This window comes from Xyrauchen texanus, chromosome 10 (assembly GCF_025860055.1).
Source record: "Xyrauchen texanus isolate HMW12.3.18 chromosome 10, RBS_HiC_50CHRs, whole genome shotgun sequence".
NCBI lineage: Eukaryota > Metazoa > Chordata > Actinopteri > Cypriniformes > Catostomidae > Xyrauchen > Xyrauchen texanus.
The window spans coordinates 23115990-23136740 of NC_068285.1; the positions used below are offsets into that span (position 1 = coordinate 23115990).

The 20751-nt window shown below is 37.2% G+C and overlaps 1 protein-coding gene across 1 annotated transcript in view; it reads left to right on the top strand.

The window, feature by feature from the left end:
- LOC127650893 (CUB and sushi domain-containing protein 3-like) overlaps window positions 1-20751 on the top strand; it is a 686283-nt gene that overhangs the window by 488231 nt on the left and 177301 nt on the right. Inside the window, exons 22-27 of the mRNA XM_052136534.1 lie at window positions 4011-4180; window positions 7226-7382; window positions 11873-12064; window positions 16969-17095; window positions 18873-19075; window positions 19711-19902. Of these exons, the coding sequence (XP_051992494.1) occupies window positions 4011-4180; window positions 7226-7382; window positions 11873-12064; window positions 16969-17095; window positions 18873-19075; window positions 19711-19902 (1041 nt within the window). The remainder of the gene's footprint in view (window positions 1-4010; window positions 4181-7225; window positions 7383-11872; window positions 12065-16968; window positions 17096-18872; window positions 19076-19710; window positions 19903-20751) is intronic.

Sequence of the window (20751 nt, forward strand, 5' to 3'; positions counted from 1 at the left end):
AAACCTATCACATTACTTCTGAAGACGGATTTAACCACATTAATTTTATGTTTGTTTTATGTGATTTTTGACCATTATCACCATTCACTTGCATTGTATGGACCGACAGAGGCGAGATATTCTTCTAAAAATCTTTTTTTGTGTTCTGCAGAAGAAAGAAAACCATACACACCTGGGATATCATGAGGGTGTGAAAATTATGAGAGAATTTTCATCTTGGGGTAAACTCTCACTTTAAAAGGACCCATATTTTTAATAACCATATTTGAGCAGAATATTCATTTTCCTTCCCATCCTGTGAAAGAATAACCTAACTTATTTACAATATGAAATAGTTTTGTATACTCAGTTACTCAAATTGTTTACAATACTCAGTTTACATACTGGATAGAAAATGAAGATTTGTTCTAAAAGTAGTAATGAACCTTATATACAATATTAATGAACCTTATAAACAATATTTATGCATGTAAAAAAGAAAACAAAAATGTACTTCAATTATCACTTTAAATGTGTGTCGTTACAATTAAGTCTATAGAAATGCTGTTCTGTGCTTTAAAAACCTCAAGCAAAATCAGATTTGCATAGATTGTTCCCTAGTTTTTGCCACGCTCCATAAGCTTCCTCGATGGCCGAGGTTCTGAGCAGGTATCAAAACTCTTATCATCTTGCAGTGCTTCATTCCTAAGATGTTGCTCTTCCCAGCTGCTCTCTGACTTCCTGCTCAGTCAGATTAAACATCACCCTATAAACTATGGCATCTCACTGGCTTCTCCAACAGCAACTCCCAGAATTATTTTAACATGCCTCCTTCCTCCCTAAGAGAAGCAGTTTGAAGTTCCCCATTTTTCCAAACACAAGGGCCAGTTTGAGACGCCTGTCAGGCTGTATCAGGTTGTGTAAATGAAGCAAGGCCAGAGAGCTTCTTGTGGAGCAGAAACTAGCAGACACAGACATTACTTTTGACATGAGGCCTGGAGGAGCAGTCACAAACCCAACAAACCCCCAGTACCATCCTACAGTATGCTGGGCATTTTCCCCAGCCACTTTAAGGCAGTTCTCAGATATATTATCCTTGAACCAAACATGTGCAAGGATCTGACTGAAAGGCAAGCAAACAATGTAATGCTCACTCTTCCACAATGTGCCTTCTGGGACAGCCTCATTTATTCAAATTGCATTCAGCAGGCCAGTCAAAATATGAACCTCATGGGGTCATTCAAATTACTCTTAAAGGGATAGTGTACACAAAAATTCTGTCATATACGTATTTGTTCTGAACAAGTATGACATTCTTTCTTCTGTGGAACATTAAAGAAGTTTTATAGACTTTCTGAGCTGCTTTGTACCAATTGTTGGGCCTCATGTATTCAGATACAAGACAAAGACAGGCCTAACACAGTTGTAAAGCCTGACTGAGGCCCACAAACACAAAGTCATAAATCTTACTGATAAAAACCACGCTAAAATCAAACAAAGGGTGTACAAAACAGACTACAAATCCCAAGAAGCCTTGTTCACTTTACAACTGTGTGAAACTTTAAAGGATCGAACTCTCAACTCCTATTGGATGAGGCGCTCAACAGAATGCCCATCAACCATGATGTCATCGGGAGTAGAAATACTTCTGAGGTCCTTCTGAGCATTGTTTCCAGCGACTTTGCGTGCCGTACATAGATGCAGTTTATCGCTGCTCTCAGGTGTAGCTTCGTTGCACAAGGACGTAACATACGACTTGAAACTGTGGCCATACATTCTCCATCTTGTCTGGACAAGTTAAGATTACTCTGCGTTCCACCGAACACTAACGGATCCAAAGGAGGCATCTCCATCCGTTTGCCTGCAGAAGTGAAGAAAGAAGATTTCTCTTCCATCTTCATCGAGTCGACGTTGCTGATAATCAGCCGAGAATCAGCAAGGATAAACACACACTACCTGTGTCCTCACGTGGTTAAAGTAAGAGGTTACGTCTGGGCAGAGATAGAATATTATAGTGTGTTATTCTTGTGTATCAAGGTTATTGCTTGTACAGTTTACGGACCACCGAGTCCACTCATTGCTGTTAATAATACTTAAGGTATTACTGTAACATACTGTTATCACAAATGAAATTTGCTGTGTTGTAATCCAAACACTTTGGACTGTTGCGTATTTACACCATCACGGATGAGACCGGCACACTGTGTTTATCCATTAAAGGACCAAAGACCGCGGAACCGGCTTCGGCGCCGCCACTTTATTCTCTCTCTCTGTCGTCTAACCGCACACACACGTTACCCCTCACAAACATTTGGCTAGTAGATAACTTTGTGATAAAGCTCAGCTTTGTCCCCAAGTTATCGTACAAGCGGAGACACGCGGTAAATGGGCAGATGCCAGTAACCGGCTTCTCTCCGCCCACATTCGGGCCAAATACTCTAGCTGGAAATCTCACGTGGCGTACTCTCCATGAGAGTCATGTCCACCATTTTGTGTGCGTCACTCCTCTCACACACACACACACACACACCTTCCTCATGTGTTATATGCTTATTAATCATGTCTCTGTTTAGTTTGTAGTTGTCAGTCATAAGTTTATTGACTGCATTATATTGATTATTAATTGATATTACTGCATCAATAAACTTTGTAATATTTCAAAGAGAAGTGTTTTGGTTTGGTGTGCATACACATGTGTCAAAGGCTGGGGATGCCAGTGCTCAGATTCAAAGCCTTCATTGTTCCCTTTTGAAAATGTATGTTCTCCGGACGTCGATTTTCCTAAGAGAACAATCTAGTATTGATACTGTTATACTGTCTGGTTATTAGTCCCTGATTCCAGGGTGGTGCCCCAGCGATATTAATCCTTATTAATATTCTATTGATTTTGATAATTTACAGTTATCTTTAATTATTGTTGAATTTAAAGGATTATAAAGCTAACATTGATTCTAATCAGTGTTCTATTGATTTTAATAATTGATAATTATCTATGAAAATTATTAATTATTTCTAATAACCAAACCCGCTCCTAAATGTAGAGCCCTACACAATGATAATGGAGACCAGGGAGATTAAGCTAAAAAAGGACATAAAATAGTCACAAATCATGTACTATATTCCAAAGTCTTCTGAAGACATATGATAGGTTTGTGTGAGCATCAGACAATCATTCCTTGAAAATCTTGACAGTCACCATTTACTTTAAATCTGTGTAAAAGTGCAGCTTGAAATCAGCTATAAATACCTCCTTTTGTGTTCCATAGAAGTGAACATTTTATACAGCTTTCAAAAGAGGGTGAGAAAATGATGGAAGAATTTTCTTTTCGGGTGAACTGTTCTTTTAATAATTTCTCACCCTTTCTCACTGTATAAAAGTAAGAAGGACATATGTGCAAAGCAAGAAGTCTCATCAGGTATAAATTCACATCATGTCCCAGAAGCTGACTCACAGTGGGGGGTGGGGGTGGATGTGTATGTAGGTAATTTACTAAATGGAGGTAGTAAAAGCGGTGATTTATCCAAAATATGACACTGGTAATATCATCATAACATGGAGCAACTTGGAGGGAAACGTTGAAGGAACGTTAAATAAATCAGCCGGGCTGTATTGCTTTATGTTCATCTTTCTCTTGCAGAATACATGATGATTAATACACCTGTTTTTACTGTCTGTTGTTTTATTAAATCTGCATTTGATGGTTATTGTTTGGAGTCCAACTTGCATTGCCCAACAATGAGGGATTTTGAAATAAGGCTACGAATGCTGCGACTCGGCACTGCCGATTTCACTTTTCAAACCTGCCGTCATGAGAGCACCACAGACTCATTCTGTCCAGACCAATCATTTTGAAAATCTGTATTAACACACACACTGAGCATTTACAGCAGCAATATGTCCACATGGTTTGCCCGAAGAGCTAACCGAATATCTTTATATAATAATAGTAGGTGACATTTTGATTACTGGCTTTGTGGTTGTTACTCCATTTTCCCCACAATGTTCCATGGTTTTTATTCCCCATTTCTAGCTGAATGTGGCTCATCTGTCTTCAACAATGAAGGAATTCTACTGTCACCAAATTACCCTATGAACTACGAAAACAGCCACGAGTGCATTTATAGCATACAGGTGCAGGCTGGGAAAGGAATCAACATTTCTGCTAGAACCTTCCATCTGGCCCAGGGTGACATTCTAAAGGTATTTCTCAACCTATGTGAAATTTTACTGGCCAAAACCGTTTCAGTAATACTTTAAAATATGGTTGCATTTGTTAACGTTAGTTAACTACCTTAGTTAAGATGAACAATAGTTACAGCACTTATTGATCTTGGATAATATATATTTAAAAATGATTAAAATGTACTTAATTAGATGATTAGTTTAAAAATATAATTTAATAAATTTTTTCATTAAAAAAAATGATGCATTAAGAACTAACATGAACGAACAATTATTATTATTGTATTTTCTTAAATTAACATTAAGCAAGATTAATAAATGCTGTAAAAATGATTATTTATCATTAGTTTATGATACCTTATGTATTTACTAATGTTAAAGGAATAGTTTACCCCAAAATAAAAGTTCTATCATTTACTCACCCTTATGCTATCCCAGATGTGTATGACTTTCTTTCATCTGAGGATTTTTAGAAGAAGTTGAATGGGTGCCAATATATTGAAGCTCCAAAAATCACAAAAGTCATCATTAAAGTAATCCATAAGACTCCAGTGAATAAATCAGTGTCTAACTTACTTCAATATTTAATCCTTTTTCTATAAATTCTCCCTTCTCAATCAATCTCCACATTAACATTCACTTTTACATTCTTCTTGTGTTTTTGCTGATTTATATTTGTTGTGCATATCGCCACCTACTGGGCAGGGAGGATAATTTATAGTAAAAAGGGACTTAATATTGATCTGTTTTTCACCCACGCCTATAAAATTGCTTCTGAAGATATATATTTAACCACTGGAGTCTGGATTACTAGTATGGATTAATTTTATGCAGACTTTATATGCATTTTGGAGCTTAAAAAATTTGAGACCCATTCACTTGCATTGTTAGGAATTACAGAGCTGAAATATTCTTGTTTGTATTCAGCATAAGAAAGAAAGTCATACACATCTGGAATGGCATGAGGGTGAGTAAATGAGAGAATTAAAAGTTTTGGGTGAACTGACACTTTTACAAATAGAACCTTCTTGTATAGAGTTTGTTTTGTTTTGTTTTTTGCATTCTTTTTATACATTTTCCATATGTACATACCAAATACTGGTGAAAAATTACTTGAGGCATCCTAGATACATTTCTTATCATCAATTTTCTATATGTATGTATATACAGTATATATATATATTGTATATATATATACAGTAAGTCATTAAAAGACACACAAGTCATTATATATTGTGTATCATTCACATCAGTGAGGCTCAGACTCTCATTAATACAGCCACTGGGGAGTTACTTCTTTTATTTACTTACTAAAGTTAATTATTACATACAGGTGAAACTCGAAAAATTAGAATATCGTGCAAAAGTTCATTAATTTCAGTAATTCAACTTAAAAGGTGAAACTAATATATTATATAGACTCATTACAAGCAAAGTAAGATATTTCAAGCCTTTATTTGATATAATTTTGATGATTATGGCTTACAGCTTATGAAAACCCCAAATTCAGAATCTCAGAAAATTAGAATATTGTGAAAAGGTTCAGTATTGTAGGCTCAAAGTGTCACACTCTAATCAGCTAAACACCTGCAAAGGGTTCCTGAGCCTTTAAATGGTCTCTCAGTCTGGTTCAGTTGAATTCACAATCATGGGGAAGACTGCTGACCTGACAGTTGTGCAGAAAACCATCATTGACACCCTCCACAAGGAGGGAAAGCCTCAAAAGGTAATTGCAAAAGAAGTTGGATGTTCTCAAAGTGCTGTATCAAAGCACATTAATAGAAAGTTAAATGGAAGGGAAAAGTGTGGAAGAAAAAGGTGCACAAGCAGCAGGGATGACCGTAGCCTGGAGAGGATTGTCAGGAAAAGGCCATTCAAATGTGTGGGGAGCTTCACAAGGAGTGGACTGAGGCTGGAGTTACTGCATCAAGAGCCACCACACACAGACGGGTCCTGGACACGGGCTTCAAATGTCAAACGTCTTACCTGGGCTAAAGAAAAAAAGAACTGGTCTGTTGCTCAGTGGTCCAAAGTCCTCTTTTCTGATGAGAGCAAATTTTGCATCTCATTTGGAAACCAAGGTCCCAGAGTCTGGAGGAAGAATGGAGAGGCACACAATCCAAGATGCTTGAAGTCCAGTGTGAAGTTTTCACAGTCTGTGTTGGTTTGGGGAGCCATGTCATCGGCTGGTGTTGGTCCACTGTGCTTTATTAAATCCAGAGTCAACGCAGCCGTCTACCGGGACATTTTAGAGCACTTCATGCTTCCTTCAGCAGACAAGCTTTATGGAGATGCTGACTTCATTTTCCAGCAGGATTTGGCACCTGCCCACACTGCCAAAAGTACCAAAACCTGGTTCAATGACCATGGTATTACTGTGCTTGATTGGCCAGCAAACTCGCCTGACCTGAAGCCCATAGAGAATCTATGGGGCATTGCCAAGAGAAAGATGAGAGTCATGAGACCAAACAATGCAGAAGAGCTGAAGGCCGCTATTGAAGCATCTTGGTCTTCCATAACACCTCAGCAGTGCCACAGGCTGATAGCATCCATGCCACGCCGCATTGAGGCAGTAATTAATGCAAAAGGGGCCCAAACCAAATACTGAGTACATATGCATGATTATACTTTTCAGAGGGCCGACATTTCTGTATTTAAAATCTTTTTTTTTATTGATTTCATGTAATATTCTAATTTTCTGAGATTCTGAATTTGGGGTTTTCATAAGCTGTAAGCCATAATCATCAAAATTATATCAAATAAAGGCTTGAAATATCTTACTTTGCCTTTTAAGTTGAATTACTGAAATTAATGAACTTTTGCACGATATTCTAATTTTTCGAGTTTCACCTGTAAGTGTAATTCAGTGAATTCTACAAATGTCTACATATTCAGAGAAACAGAGTGCAAGATTACTATGATTATTGGTTACTATTTTAGCAAGAATGTTGGAACAACATATTTTGTCTATATACTGTACATGTTTATCAGGTAGCAGGTTTTATTTTTTATTTTATCCACGGTCTATACTCTGATCTTATTGGCTCATCTCATCGCCTGCAGGTCTATGATGGTAAAGATAATGCAGCTCACATGCTGGGTGCCTTCACTGGTTCATCTATGCTGGGTCTGACCCTCATCAGCACCTCCAATCACCTGTGGCTGGAGTTCTACTCTGATGCGGAGGCTACTGGAGAAGGCTTCAAATTGGTCTATTCCAGTAAGTTATTACACTGCCCTTATACCCAGCACATGCTTCAGACCAGCATTGCTTGACCTTAGTAATAAAGCAAGGCTATTCACAAGAAATAAAGTGCCGGTCTTAATATTGTACCTGTCTCGTAAGGGCCGTTCATATCGCAGACGATTGACAGACAGAAAGCAGCAAACAACATGTTATTGCTTTATTTTGATCTGCAGAGAATTTCCTGCGGCAAGTGGTAGTTGATGGCTTCCATTTTATCTAAGTGTTTTACGTTGTGTCGCATTGCTAAATGGGCCACTTTATGTTTTCCCAGATGATAATGTGAACAAAATGTGTGTCATTTTCCAATAAATATTTCCCAAACATCTACATACAGTTTCTCCAAGAGGTATTTACATACTAATGTATGAATATCATTGCATTAGATAAAAAAATATCAAACCAAGAGACATTTGTTTTAAAGAAAAAGAGCACGAACACATTTTCAAGCAACACATCACCAGCCTGATCTCATGAACATGAATAAGGCTGTAACATAACAAAATGGGGAAAAAGTGAAGCGCTGTGAATACTTTCCGGATGCACTGTATGTTAGGTTTAAAATTATAAAACAATAGCATTTCAAATTAAAGTTGAAGTGTGTAATTTCTGCAACAGTAGCGCAACCGGAATTGCAAAAATAAACAATGTTTTCAAAACAGCAATGAATATGCCCCTTGTCTGCTGTTGTTTGAACCATCAGACAGTCCCGCCCACAACTCATGTCATTGGTTGAGTGACACTGTTGGGCTGGGTCTTAATGGATAGCTGTAAACAAACACAGTTTTGTGTTTTATGGTAACCTTTTTGCCACAGAGACAACGCGTTTACAGTTTTTGATAAATTGAACCCCTGAATGACTTATAGTTATCTCTGCAGATTAAGTTAGGAGACGGAATTATTTTAACTTAAAAAAAGTTGCACACTTCAACTTTAAGATGTTTTTTTTCATATGTCTATAATTGATGAACTTTACCAGTGGTTAGGGTAACTGACTGACATCCTCTAAAAATAACCCTGGGACCAGTTTGTTAAAGTAAGTTTTAAAAGTTAGTCAAGTCAATGTCTGGTCCTCTCTCTGGAAGGCTATTTTATACATTTACCTTGCCCTGATCTACTCAAGTTATTGAATATTTATATGGATTACTGAATTGGTTAATCATTTTGACAGAGATAATACTTTAACACATGTGCACTTCTCATATCTATGGTACACAAAGAAATATAGAAATTGCATCTCTTCCTTTTTTGTGCACAATTCAAATGCATTTGATTCCTTTAGAACTCAAAGACCAACAGATAAGAAAAGCTGTTTTACTCAGGAACAATGTAACAGAAGAATGAGAACACCTGAAACAATCAGCTTTCAGTCAGCTCTAAGGGATTATCAGAGAGTGAACAAGTAGGAACATGACCATGTATCCGTTGACCTTGACTTTGTTGGCCCAAAGCCAGAGTGGTGCAGGTACTTAGTCCAAATCCATTGTGCTTTAATGGTATTGTGCTCACAATGTGGGATTCAACAAGGTTTTAGTTCCAGTGGGAGGTAAAGTATTAACCTGCTGGTGGGCTATCTCATTTGAAATCAACTAAATCCCTGTCTGTGTACGATTCCATACCCTCTAAAGGATTAGCCATTTGAGTGTATAATAAAGGTCAGATACAGCCAAGAGAAAGCAAGCCAACTCCAGTCACCTAGACATTGTAATTTAGAGGCCTCATGAGGACAGGAGTGTGAGAATGGTTGATTTAAATAGCTTTGTTTATTTGATTGAGTCCTAATCTCAACTCAAGCATACTCTGAAACTACCACCTGTAATCAAGTAGCAATCAGAGCTGGGTGTCAAAATTGTTGCCTCCACATATAGTTGATGCTAAGCACTAAAGTATTTATCTGTACATAACAGCATGCAGCTTAATGGTAGGCTGCTCATAAGCTATGCAAGTCCCCTATGTGGCCGTTTTAAAAGGTCTATAATTTTTGCCGGGTTGTCAGCTCGGTGGCATGCAGGTTTATTGTATTTTTTTTTTTTAACAATTTAGAGCTATGGAGAAAATCTTGTGGAGAAAAATATCTCATTTTAAATAAAATGAACACAAATTATGACATTATGTTATATTATTTGTATTAGTAGTAGTAGTAGTAGTAGTTATTAACATAATTCATTTTATAATGTTTGAAAGATCATACAAATCAGCCAATCCAATGTCAGAAAATCTGAACACAAAATAATTATTCTCAGGTAGAGCGTGTGTCTAATTGGCTAAACAGTGTGGTCCGCTTCCGCAACTGCTGTATGATATTATTTAGTTCATGCACTACCTCTTTGAGGTATAAAGCTGTATCTGGAGTGGTTTATAAAAAATTTCACAGAAAAGCAAACATAAAAATTATACATTTAAAGGAACAAAATAGTGATGGCCATTGTACCCTAAATGGTACCTTGTTTCTTTAGAATGTAGAAACATTTTATTTGTGGGATTCCAAAAAACATTCACCCTTGAGTAACCTTTAGTAATTTACATAAATGGAGATTATCATAAAGTGAAAATTAAATTAGTACTTAATTAAATAATGCAATGTATACCTGTAGTGGGCAGACAGTGAGCTGCCATGTGTTTTTGGCCATTTCTGAACATTGGCTGTTTAATGATAGTTAGTCATAGCTACACATTTAATAATGGGATGTGTCGCACAGTGAGTGCTGTGGTTCTGATTATGGCTCCAAATTAACCAAGCACTTAATCTTAATTGTTCTGCCTGCTTAGCAAGGATTTGTCTCTTCCTACCAGCCCAGTAGGATTTTAACTTCAAATTGTTGCCGTTAATGACTGCATTAATGGCAAACTTTTACGGCTTTTCTACCGAGCAGCATGAAAATACCAGGTGAAGGCAAATTTCAACAATCATCGCAATAATGACTCTCACAAAGCTGAATGCATAACATTTTGTACTCCATCATATTCAGTATCTAGACTAACTAAACTGTCCAGTTTTTATCAGAGATCATTTGTCAAAATTGGGACGACCAGTTGTGCTCCGTCACAGATTTATGCTGGTATATTTACTAATTGGCCAAAAGTACAATGAAAGCACTTATATAAATAAAATATTGACTTCTATTTGTGACAAACTCACTAAATCTAAAACTGCCGTCTATTTGCACATGCTGTCGTCTACCATGCATCTGGATAAATACAGCTTATAATGGTCATCTTTATCATTTGGTCATCATTTGATAAATAATTGCAGCCCTGATCAATAGAAAATATCTCTTTTAAGTAAACTTTTGTTAACCACTTGCTTTCCATAGGTGGTGATTGAGCAATTCATGATAATTTTGCGAACAAATACTACTTGCAACTGTTTTGCATTAAGCACCAGGTTTGCAGGTGGTTAGTGTGTTGCTACACTGAAAAACCATAAGCAAAAGTGGTGCAACTCACTGTTTAATGCATTCGCCTAATTGTCTTGAATGAAACATTAATATTCTGTTTACACCTGGTGTTAAGATGCGTTTTTGGGGAACGGATCACATGTCGTCAGCACTAAATACAGGTTTAAACAGGGTCTAAAAAAATGTCTGATTGGGTCACAAAAATCACATATGAATGTGGTCAAAAACACATCTGGCCACATCACATTTTAGGAGTAAATGCTAATCCGTCCTGTATGCATCCTGAACAGCAGTGAAGCACCATCCATCACCTGTCAATCAGACCTGCTCTAAAACAGAGTCTGAACTTTTCCGGTTACAAATGGCTTAAAATGGAAATAACCATTTAATCATCAAGTTTAAAAAAGCCTTTGTATACACAAACATGAGAACTTCATGGATCTTCTTCAGTGTGTTTGATATCAACACCTTAAATACAGGCAACCCACTAAAAAACATGACATGTTGTGTTTGTGCTTAGATTAAATTTCATATGCATTTGAGAAAAACAGCGTGCCATTTTTTCCAAGATTTCTTTGTCTTTTATGACTTCTTTGAGCTTTAATGTCGTCCATTAGAACCACCTGCCTAATATTGTGTAGGTCCCCCTCATGCTACCAAAATATAGCATTCTGAGATTATTTTCTTCTCACCACAATTGCACAGAGCGAGATACTGTAGACTTTGTCAGTTCAAACAAGTCTGGCCATTCTCTGTTGACCTCTCTCATCAACAAGGCATTTCTGTCCACAGAACTGCCGCTCACTGGACGTTTTTTGTTTTTGGCCCCATTCGGAGTAAATTCTAGAGACTGTTGTGTGTGAAAATCATAAAACAGAGATCCTCCCCCTGAAAACTGAACACAAGAGGTCACAGGAGACGCATTTAAGCAACCAGGTGTAAACAGCCATGTGTCTCACTTGACCACATGTGATCGGATCATCCAAAATGCATCTTAATACCAGGTGTAACTGGGGTCTAATGCATGCTGTGACATCATCTTAACCTCACAAACATCATGTGTTTCAGGTTTTGAGCTCTCTCACTGTGAAGACCCTGGAGTGCCACAGTTTGGCTTTAAGGTCAGTGACCAGGGCCACTTCTCTGGCAGCACCATCACCTACAAGTGCGACCCTGGTTACTCTCTGCACGGCAGTGGTGTGCTCAAATGCATGACAGGAGAGAGGCGGGCCTGGGATAACCCTCTGCCTTCCTGCATTGGTAAGCCTGCAGGATCTCAAACTATGTAGACAGAATGGCAGCAATTAGAAGTATACTACTAGGCCTATGCATTATAAAAGTCTTAGACAAAATGTAATAGCCATAGGTGTTGTGTTCCCACTTAAGGAAATTAAGAGGTTTCATAATTCTTCATTCGAGAATGCAGGTGAATTCATTTGTACCAGGATTCCTGTACACAGATTTAAATGATGTCTTGAAAGACTTTATAAAGAGACAAAAAAGGAAGGAGAGGAGCTGTTAAATCAGAAACTGTTTACCTCTTTTCAATATATTTTAGATTATCCTTCAATCCTTATTAAAGCTCACTTTAGTCTTCATATGTACATTTCCATTCAATAAATCCACTTATTTTTAAGATTTATATTATGCATAATATTAAACATACTGCACAATATGAAAATAATCGTATTAACTAATATCTAGTGTGAAAATGGCAGTACAGTTATAGACTTATAAACGTACCCTAGAACAATATACATCACCACCATGTGTATGTGGTTATGAATATAAGAATGCCTGCATCATTATAAACGCATAGAAAATGAAAGTAAAATGAAGAAGTTATTATATATATTAAATACAAAGGATCATTATGAGGCACATCTAATGGTGAATCAATGTATCCATTCATTCATTCATTCAGAGCTAAAGCATTAATAAAACTTAATACTCAAGACAAACTACAAAAGTAATTGTAAATCATTTCAAATAAATTACCTATGTGTTGTCTAGCGTCCCTACCTGCTTACTGGTATAATTTGTTTTATATAGGTTACTGACTTCAATGTAACATTTGGAAGATTCTTCTTCTGGTCATCATAACTGAGCTCCAATATTGGACCCACCCATTTGTCTTAATTATCAAGAGCTGCAGTGAGAGCCCTTTCCCATTTCGGAAGTTAGCAAAGCTTCAATATTGCTCAGTCTACTCATATTCTGCATAGAAACTGCAGCTCAACAGACCTTTAATCTTTAAAGTCTATATTAAGGCCTTCATATTATACTTTTTTGTTGAACTTTCACCGTGTACTTCTTAAAAAGCCAAGAAGGTTTTTTATTTATTAAATGACTATCAAAGGCCAATGTTTCTGATTAAATTAGTAGCAGTGGAAGCCTCTCGCACCATCTGGGATTAATGGTACAACTTGTTATTAATGAAGCCAATGCTGGGGGTCCCTGCTGAGCAATGGAGATGATTCTTTACAAAGCAAGGCACAGGGGCTTGAGATAAGACTGTGTGCTGCTATTACTTCTTTCATTTTACTGATGAATGGTAATTATGGTGATTTGGCTTCCAACGAGTTGAATATTTGTATGCCTACTGACCCCAGAACAGATTGCTCACTATTAGATTTACTGTTAATGAGGTATGATGAGACTCTGATGATGAGAGCTTCTCCATGCCAGCCATAGATAGAGTAAAGCTCACAATGGCTTTCTGACTTATTCTAGCCAGCACACTACTGTGTTCATGGCAGTCTAACATACAGTAGAGCCGTGTTTTGTTTGTCAGGGTTGGGAAAAATGCAATTTATTAAGCCTGGAATTGGAATATGTATTGGAATGACAGGAAGAGGAATTTACTGAATTGCAATTTTATGAAATTCAACAGTGTACCCCTGGTGTCGCGTGTTTGAGTCCTGGGCGTGCTGAGTGACTCCAGCCAGGTCTCCTAAGCAAGGGGAGGGTAGAGTCACATGTGGTAACCTCCTCGTTATACCTCCCTTGCTATAATGGGGTTTTCGCTCTGGGTGGGGCACGCGGTGAGTTGTGCATGGATGCCGCAGAGAGTAGCGTGAAGCCTCCATATGCGCTATGTTTACGGTAATGTGCTCAACAAGCCACGTGATAAGATGCACAGATTGATGGTCTCAGACGCGAGGCAACTGAGATTCGTCCTCCGCCACCCGGATTGTGGCAAGTCACTACACCAACATGAGGACTTAAAACACATTGGGAATTGGGCATTTCAAATTGGGGGAAAAAGGGGAGAAAAAAAATACATTCATCAGTGTCACCCAACAGAGCAATTTTATAGCAACATTTTTTTATATAATTAATTCATATTTATTTTGTTTACTTATTCCCTGATATGTACTGTAGAATATTTTTTTTCTCAACTGATTATATTTTTTTCTCTAAACCAGAAGTTAACACTGCCACACAATAGCACCTCTAAATGTCAGCTATAAATATTGACATAAATATTTGAAATCTTTGGGGTTGCATTAGAGCATTCACGTTTTCTGACAATGCCCAAAACAAATAATTTTATATAGATATAAATTAAGAAAAATTATTATTGTATGCATTTCAAACACTGATAATATAATTTGATGTTTCTGAAAATATCCCATAAGTTTTCTGTGCATTATTATGTTTATGGGTAATTCATACAAAATTATATATATTAATCAAAAGCTACATTTACAGTACTGTTGTTAAATACGTTTCTTTGAATTTCATTCCATTTGAAGTTTCTTCAATTCTAATTTGAATTGCATTTATGCACCCTGTCCTAAATTAAATTCCGAATGCAGCACAAGCCTACTGTTTGAACTCATTTGTGCTCATTTTGTCAATTCTTCCACTAAACCGATGGTAAACTTGCAAGATACCAATCAACCTTGAAGTTTCAGACAGATATTTTTCAGACTTATCTGCCAGCATTAATAATAAATGCTTAATAATATGGAATATTTTTCACTTCCTTTGACAGGAGAAATGTGCGGGTCATTCGGTATGACCTTTAGCAAACGTGAGATATTTCCAAGTAGTGAGAAGGCATATAATTTTCACTATTCTTTTTTTTATTAGAGATCAAATATTTAGCTGTTCAGTCCAAAGGTAAGGGGTGTGAATTAGACTGAGAGACATTCCAATTCACCCATTTCTAGAGAAAGCTACAGTACATAAAATGAAGGAAACAGAGCAATGCTAAATCAGCATTCTTTTTTTTCCTTCTTTTTTTTCTCCCCTTTTCTCCCCAATTTCGAAGTCCTCGTGGTGGCGTAGTGACTTGCCTCAATCTGGGTGGCGGAGGATGAATCTCAGTTGCCTCCACATCTAAGACCGTCGCATCCGTGGATCTTATCACGTGGCTTGTTGAGCTTGTTACCGCAGAGACATAGCACGTGTGGAGGCCCACGCTATTCTCCACAGCATCCACGCACAACTCACCACATGCCCCACTGAGAGCGAGAATCATACATTATAGCAACCATGAGGAGGCTACCCTCCCTAGCAAAACAGGACAATTTGATTGCTTAGGAGACCTGACTGGAGTCATTAAGCACACCCTGGATTCGAACTTGCGACTCTAGGGGTGGTAGTCAGTGTCAAAACTCTGATTTGGGCTCCCAGGTCCCCTTAAATCAGCAGTCTTCTTATGAGCAATAAAATAATCAGAGGAGCCTAAATGCAACTGTTCTGCAGACATAAACGTGCCCTAGTCCATGTCACGTTGTCGTGTTGTTTTGTAAATTATGTTGGGAGAGGACATAATATTTCGGAGCCTCAAATGCAGGACCTTGGAGCCTCATACGCAGGATCCCATCAACATCCAGTGTTATTGCATTGGTTCTTAAGGCACAAGCAGCCAATCAAAGGTGACTGAGCACTCCTAACTGTCCAAAGACATGCATTGGCGCTGCTGCCTTTATGAGCAATGAACATGGCACAATGTTGGTTTAGCAAGAGGCTGAGGAGGGATACGGTTTGGAAGATGCCTCCATTCTGGACGTCTAAAAAACACTCTAATGTTCAAATTAATCAAATCGCAATCTGAACCCTGTTATTCAGGCTTCATTGAGCTGTGCGTCCATTGTTTGTCATATAGATGGTTTATGCAAATGAGGCTCAATGACAGGAATTGCTGAAAAGGGAATCATTAAGAAACTGAGCATTCCTCCCTCAAAACTGTTCTGCCCAGCCCATGTGGTTTTTACAAGAGGGAGAAAGGGGAAGATAGAAAAACAGGGCCTGGGGAAGGGAGAGTGCTATCAAGGGAGTGTCTGTCTGCAATTAAAGTTTCCTAATAAAGTGCTTGTGAAAGATACCTAATAGTGCACAGAGTACAGAGGGCTAAAGTGGAAAGTCTGAATGCTATCAGGAGGCATCAAGGTGGATGTCAGGCTCATTTGTTCGTTTGATTGATGTTGTGGCTTAGAGCTGACAAACCGCCTTGGCTGGTTATGGAGACACTTTACAGATCTAAGAAAAGAATAAAAGGATGGTGAAACAAGACAGACAGTGGGTGCACACTTGAGCTTACAGTTAGGAAAACATTAAAAGGAGACAGAAAAATTGTACTGCTCATTCTGGCAGCTTTAGGAATGTAAGTCCCGCCTTTCAGTTAAAAGAGGCATCATCTGTGTTTTGTTTTGTTTTATCTTGTCTTTTTAAATGCTTTTTACAGGGTACTTGAAAATATGCATGTGCAGTAGCTGACCTTAACAATATTATTATTATTATTATTATTGCATGATTTGAGCCAAAGAGGCAAAATCCACAATGTCTTTGTTGTCAGATTTCAACAGTTTTGGAGATTTCTGTCTTGTTTTTCCAGTCACTCCTAATTATTTCATTGCTTGCAAGGAAATATCTATGGCCTATGATTGGTTTGGTCATGATAATATGAAAAAAAAAAAAAATCATGACTGTTTGATCACTTGTCTCCATCTTTTCACCCCTTTCTTGTTTTATCATGTTTACAGAGGTTTCATGCCAAATCAAAGAATTGTATTTATGTATATTGTTTGGTAATTACGTTACACAAAATAATTTATTTGTTAATTATTCATCTTTAATAATAATTTGTAAATAAATGTGGGAAAAACAAATTACTCTAAAAACATTATGTGCATGCTTTTATCTTTCCTCAGCTGAATGTGGTGGACATTTTAAAGGGGAGACATCAGGACGCATCCTATCTCCAGGTTATCCATTCCCCTATGACAACAATCTGCGCTGTACCTGGGCAATTGAGGTGGATTCAGGAAACATCATCAGGTACTGATAAGTTCTTACTCCTAACATTAATATTTTGCACCTTCTAGAGCACCACTGTATGTATATCATTACCAATCAGTACATTACCGACCCCATAAGAATGCACCCATCATATTCAGCTGAGACAAGAGGTCTTTATCTATTTATAAACCTCTAATGGCAAAGCTAGCCATTGATGTCTCATCTGTACAGAGAAAAGTAGACATCAGAGGAGTTGATGATGGTACCTCACAAATCTTTTTATTTACCACCTGTATCTGAGGTCTGTACTGCCAGGCTCATTATAAAGCTTAAAATGCTGTTGCATTTTTAATGTTGCACTGCAACCTTTGTTCTTTTTCCAATTCTGTTAGTGGCAGAAGCTTTTAGAAAAATCAGGTATTTAGTCATTATTTTTTCATCTACGTCTGAGGTCTCGATCATACGGGATTGCTAAATTGTCATCAAGGACTGTAGATCAGAATAGAGATGTGATTGTTCCCCTCTATTATTGAACCCTGGAGCATAATATATTTTATATGATTCTCTGGCACTACCTTTGTCTGTTCCTTTAGGACTCTGCAAAGAATTTTTATCATTTATTTCTGCCGAATCATTAATCCCTGAAGCCTTTTCAATGCCATGTCACATATGTCTTTGTAACACAAAGGAAATAGATGCATAGTGTTGGCATAATCATTATCTATTTAGGTCCTGAGTGATGTGAATTCACTACAAAAAATTATTTGGCAAATTTGCCAAAATAAATTCCATTTGTCTTATATTGCAGTAAATAGCCATAAAATAACATACATTTACTTGAAGCAAAATTGTGTAAGATATTAAGACCTGTTTTCAGATATTTTGTCATCATTAGGTAAATCTGTTTTTTTTTTTTTCTTGTTCTAAGCATAAATCTAACCAAATTTAGCAATGTTTATTATTAAAACAAGAAAAAAACTAAATGAAAACAAAATATGATCTTGTTCTACAGATGTTTAGATGATTTTACTGGAAACACATAAAGAAACACTTAAAACCCCTATACATGTTTTGGTAACATTTTATAATAAGGTTCTTTTTTGTTAACATTAGTTAAAATTGTTTGTTCATGATACCAAATGTATTAACTAATGTTAATGAATGGAACCTTATTTTTAACTGTTACCATTTATTTTTCTCATTTAAGTGTTTTACTTAACATGTATTATTTTTGTAGTGTAGTGAAAATACTTATCCTTTGCATTTTGTTTTTATATTTTTCTTTACAAATTATATTATTTATTGTATATCAAATTGTATGGTTAAATATTATATTTACAAATGTATTTCAGAATTTCTTGATATTTGGTACGTTGAACTTTTGTGTTAATGACAGCATGCACTCTAACGGCAATGGCATGGACAAGTTTGTGCAAAACATGATAATCATGTTATCCAGCATGATTTGAGAATGTTCCAAAGAGCATCTTGTGCGCCTCAATAGAAACAAGGAAATCTAACCTTTTAAATAAAGGAGTTAACAGTCATAACTTTTTTAAATCCTTAAATGTTCTGCTTTTTCAGGTTTAATTTAAAAAATATATATATATATCACAGATTTTCAATGTGGTCTCAGACTTTTGGACTGTATGTAATGCTTGATACAATGCTTTTTGTTTTGCTATGCATTGTGAATAACAATGAAGAGCACACCTGTTCTGTGTCACAGTTCTGTTCTATCTCTGTACATTGTGCATCTAATGAAGCATGACTTGTATGACCAGATGTGTACTAGTGTACATTTCTATATAAACAGTCTGCAGTTTCTGGCCTTCGACACTGAGGCATCCCATGATATCCTGAGGGTATGGGACGGGCCCCCTGAGAATGAGATGTCCCTGAGGGAGGTGAGCGGCTCTCTGCTACCCGAGAACGTCCACAGCACCCTCAACATGGTCACCGTTCAGTTTGAAACTGACTTTTACATCAGCAAGTCTGGATTTGCCATTGAGTTCTCAAGTACGTTCCCTCCCTGCTGAAAAAACAAACAAAACAAAAATATCTTAAACAAGCCTAAGCTGGTATCAAATGCTGTAAGGTTGTCTAGCTGGTTTTCAGTCTGGCCAAGGTGTTATTTAGCTGGTCTAGCTGGTCTTCCTGCCTCCAATCTGATCTTTCAGCCTAGCCAAGCTAGTCTTTCAGCCTGGCCAAACTTATTTTCATTTGGTCTAATTGGTCTTCCAACTTGGACAAACTAGTCTTCAACTGGTCTTGCTGGTCTTCCAGTCTGACCGAGATGGATTTTAGCTGGTCAAGCTGGTCTTCCAGTGTGGCCAAGCTGGTCTTTATCTGGTCTTCATTAGTTAGTCTTCTAGTTTGGCAAAGCTGGTCATTAGCTGGTCTTCCAGTCTGGCAAAGCTGGTCTACAGCTGGTCTTCTAGCCTGGCCAAGCTGGACTTCAGCAGGTCTTGTTGGTCTCCCAGCCTGATCAAGCTGACAAATGCTTAAAACCTCTCAAAACCCAGAAAACTATGCCAGCCTGACCTGGCTTTATTTTCAATGGCTCAGCCCTGTCGTCAAGTTTGACTGACAACATACAATGAATGTTCTTGTAGTGTTCAGTGACTGTTCAATGGTTTAATGTGTGATTACAGGTTCAGTGGCCACTGCTTGCAGGGATCCAGGAGTGCCCATGAATGGTAGTCGCAATGGAGATGGCAGAGAGCCTGGGGATACTGTGACCTTTCAGTGTGATCCTGGATATGAACTACAGGGGGACGTAAAGATTACCTGTATACAAGTGGAAAACCGCTTCTACTGGCAACCAAGCCCACCTGTCTGTATAGGTAAGGGTTAATACTGGGATTTAAGTTATGGATGTAGAGTTTTCAATGGTTAAAGATAGGTAAGGAAGAAAATACACAATAATCTCAATTTACTGTAGGTATACTGTGGCTCAGCCCTGTCGTCAAGTTTGACTGACAACATACAATGAATGTTCTTGTAGTGTTCAGTGACTGTTCAATGGTTTAATGTGTGATTACAGGAATAATTCAGTATGCTAACATTAAAATATCATTACTCTCTGTTACATTTTGAATGCTGAGCATTCTATCAAGTCAGTTGCTGTTTTTCAAACTTTAAGTTTACAACAAAAAAAAAAGATAGCTTACTTGAGGCTGAAATTATCTACAAAACAAAGATTGAATGTATTCTGTATGTTAAGTAGTTAGAGCTGAATTTATTGGAGAAGTTTTGCTTTAGAATCTTTTCAACAACTCTATGCAAGTTACACTGCATATACAAGTATCTTTAAACTTTGGACATACATCAAATTTATAATTTTGCTAATTTTTTAATGACTATCCATGATTCAGAGACCAAGTAAGCTGGGTTAATTGGTATGTATTTGTATAGATGCTGACAAAATAATGTTTTGGAATGTCCTCAAGAGTGTAGTTGAACCTTGGGTCATTGAGATTCCTTGTCATTTTCACACCGACATATAAAGTTGGCCAAAATTAATGAATATCAAATTATGATATATGGATTGTCTCTTTCTTTTAAAAGACACTTCTTTTTAGAGGCAGGAAAGTGAGGGTGCTGAATTTTAGGTTTTTCCCTTTCATATTCTAAGTAGCCTTCCTCTCTTGCTCTGTTTCTCATATAAAAAATATGAGTGCTTTACATGTCTG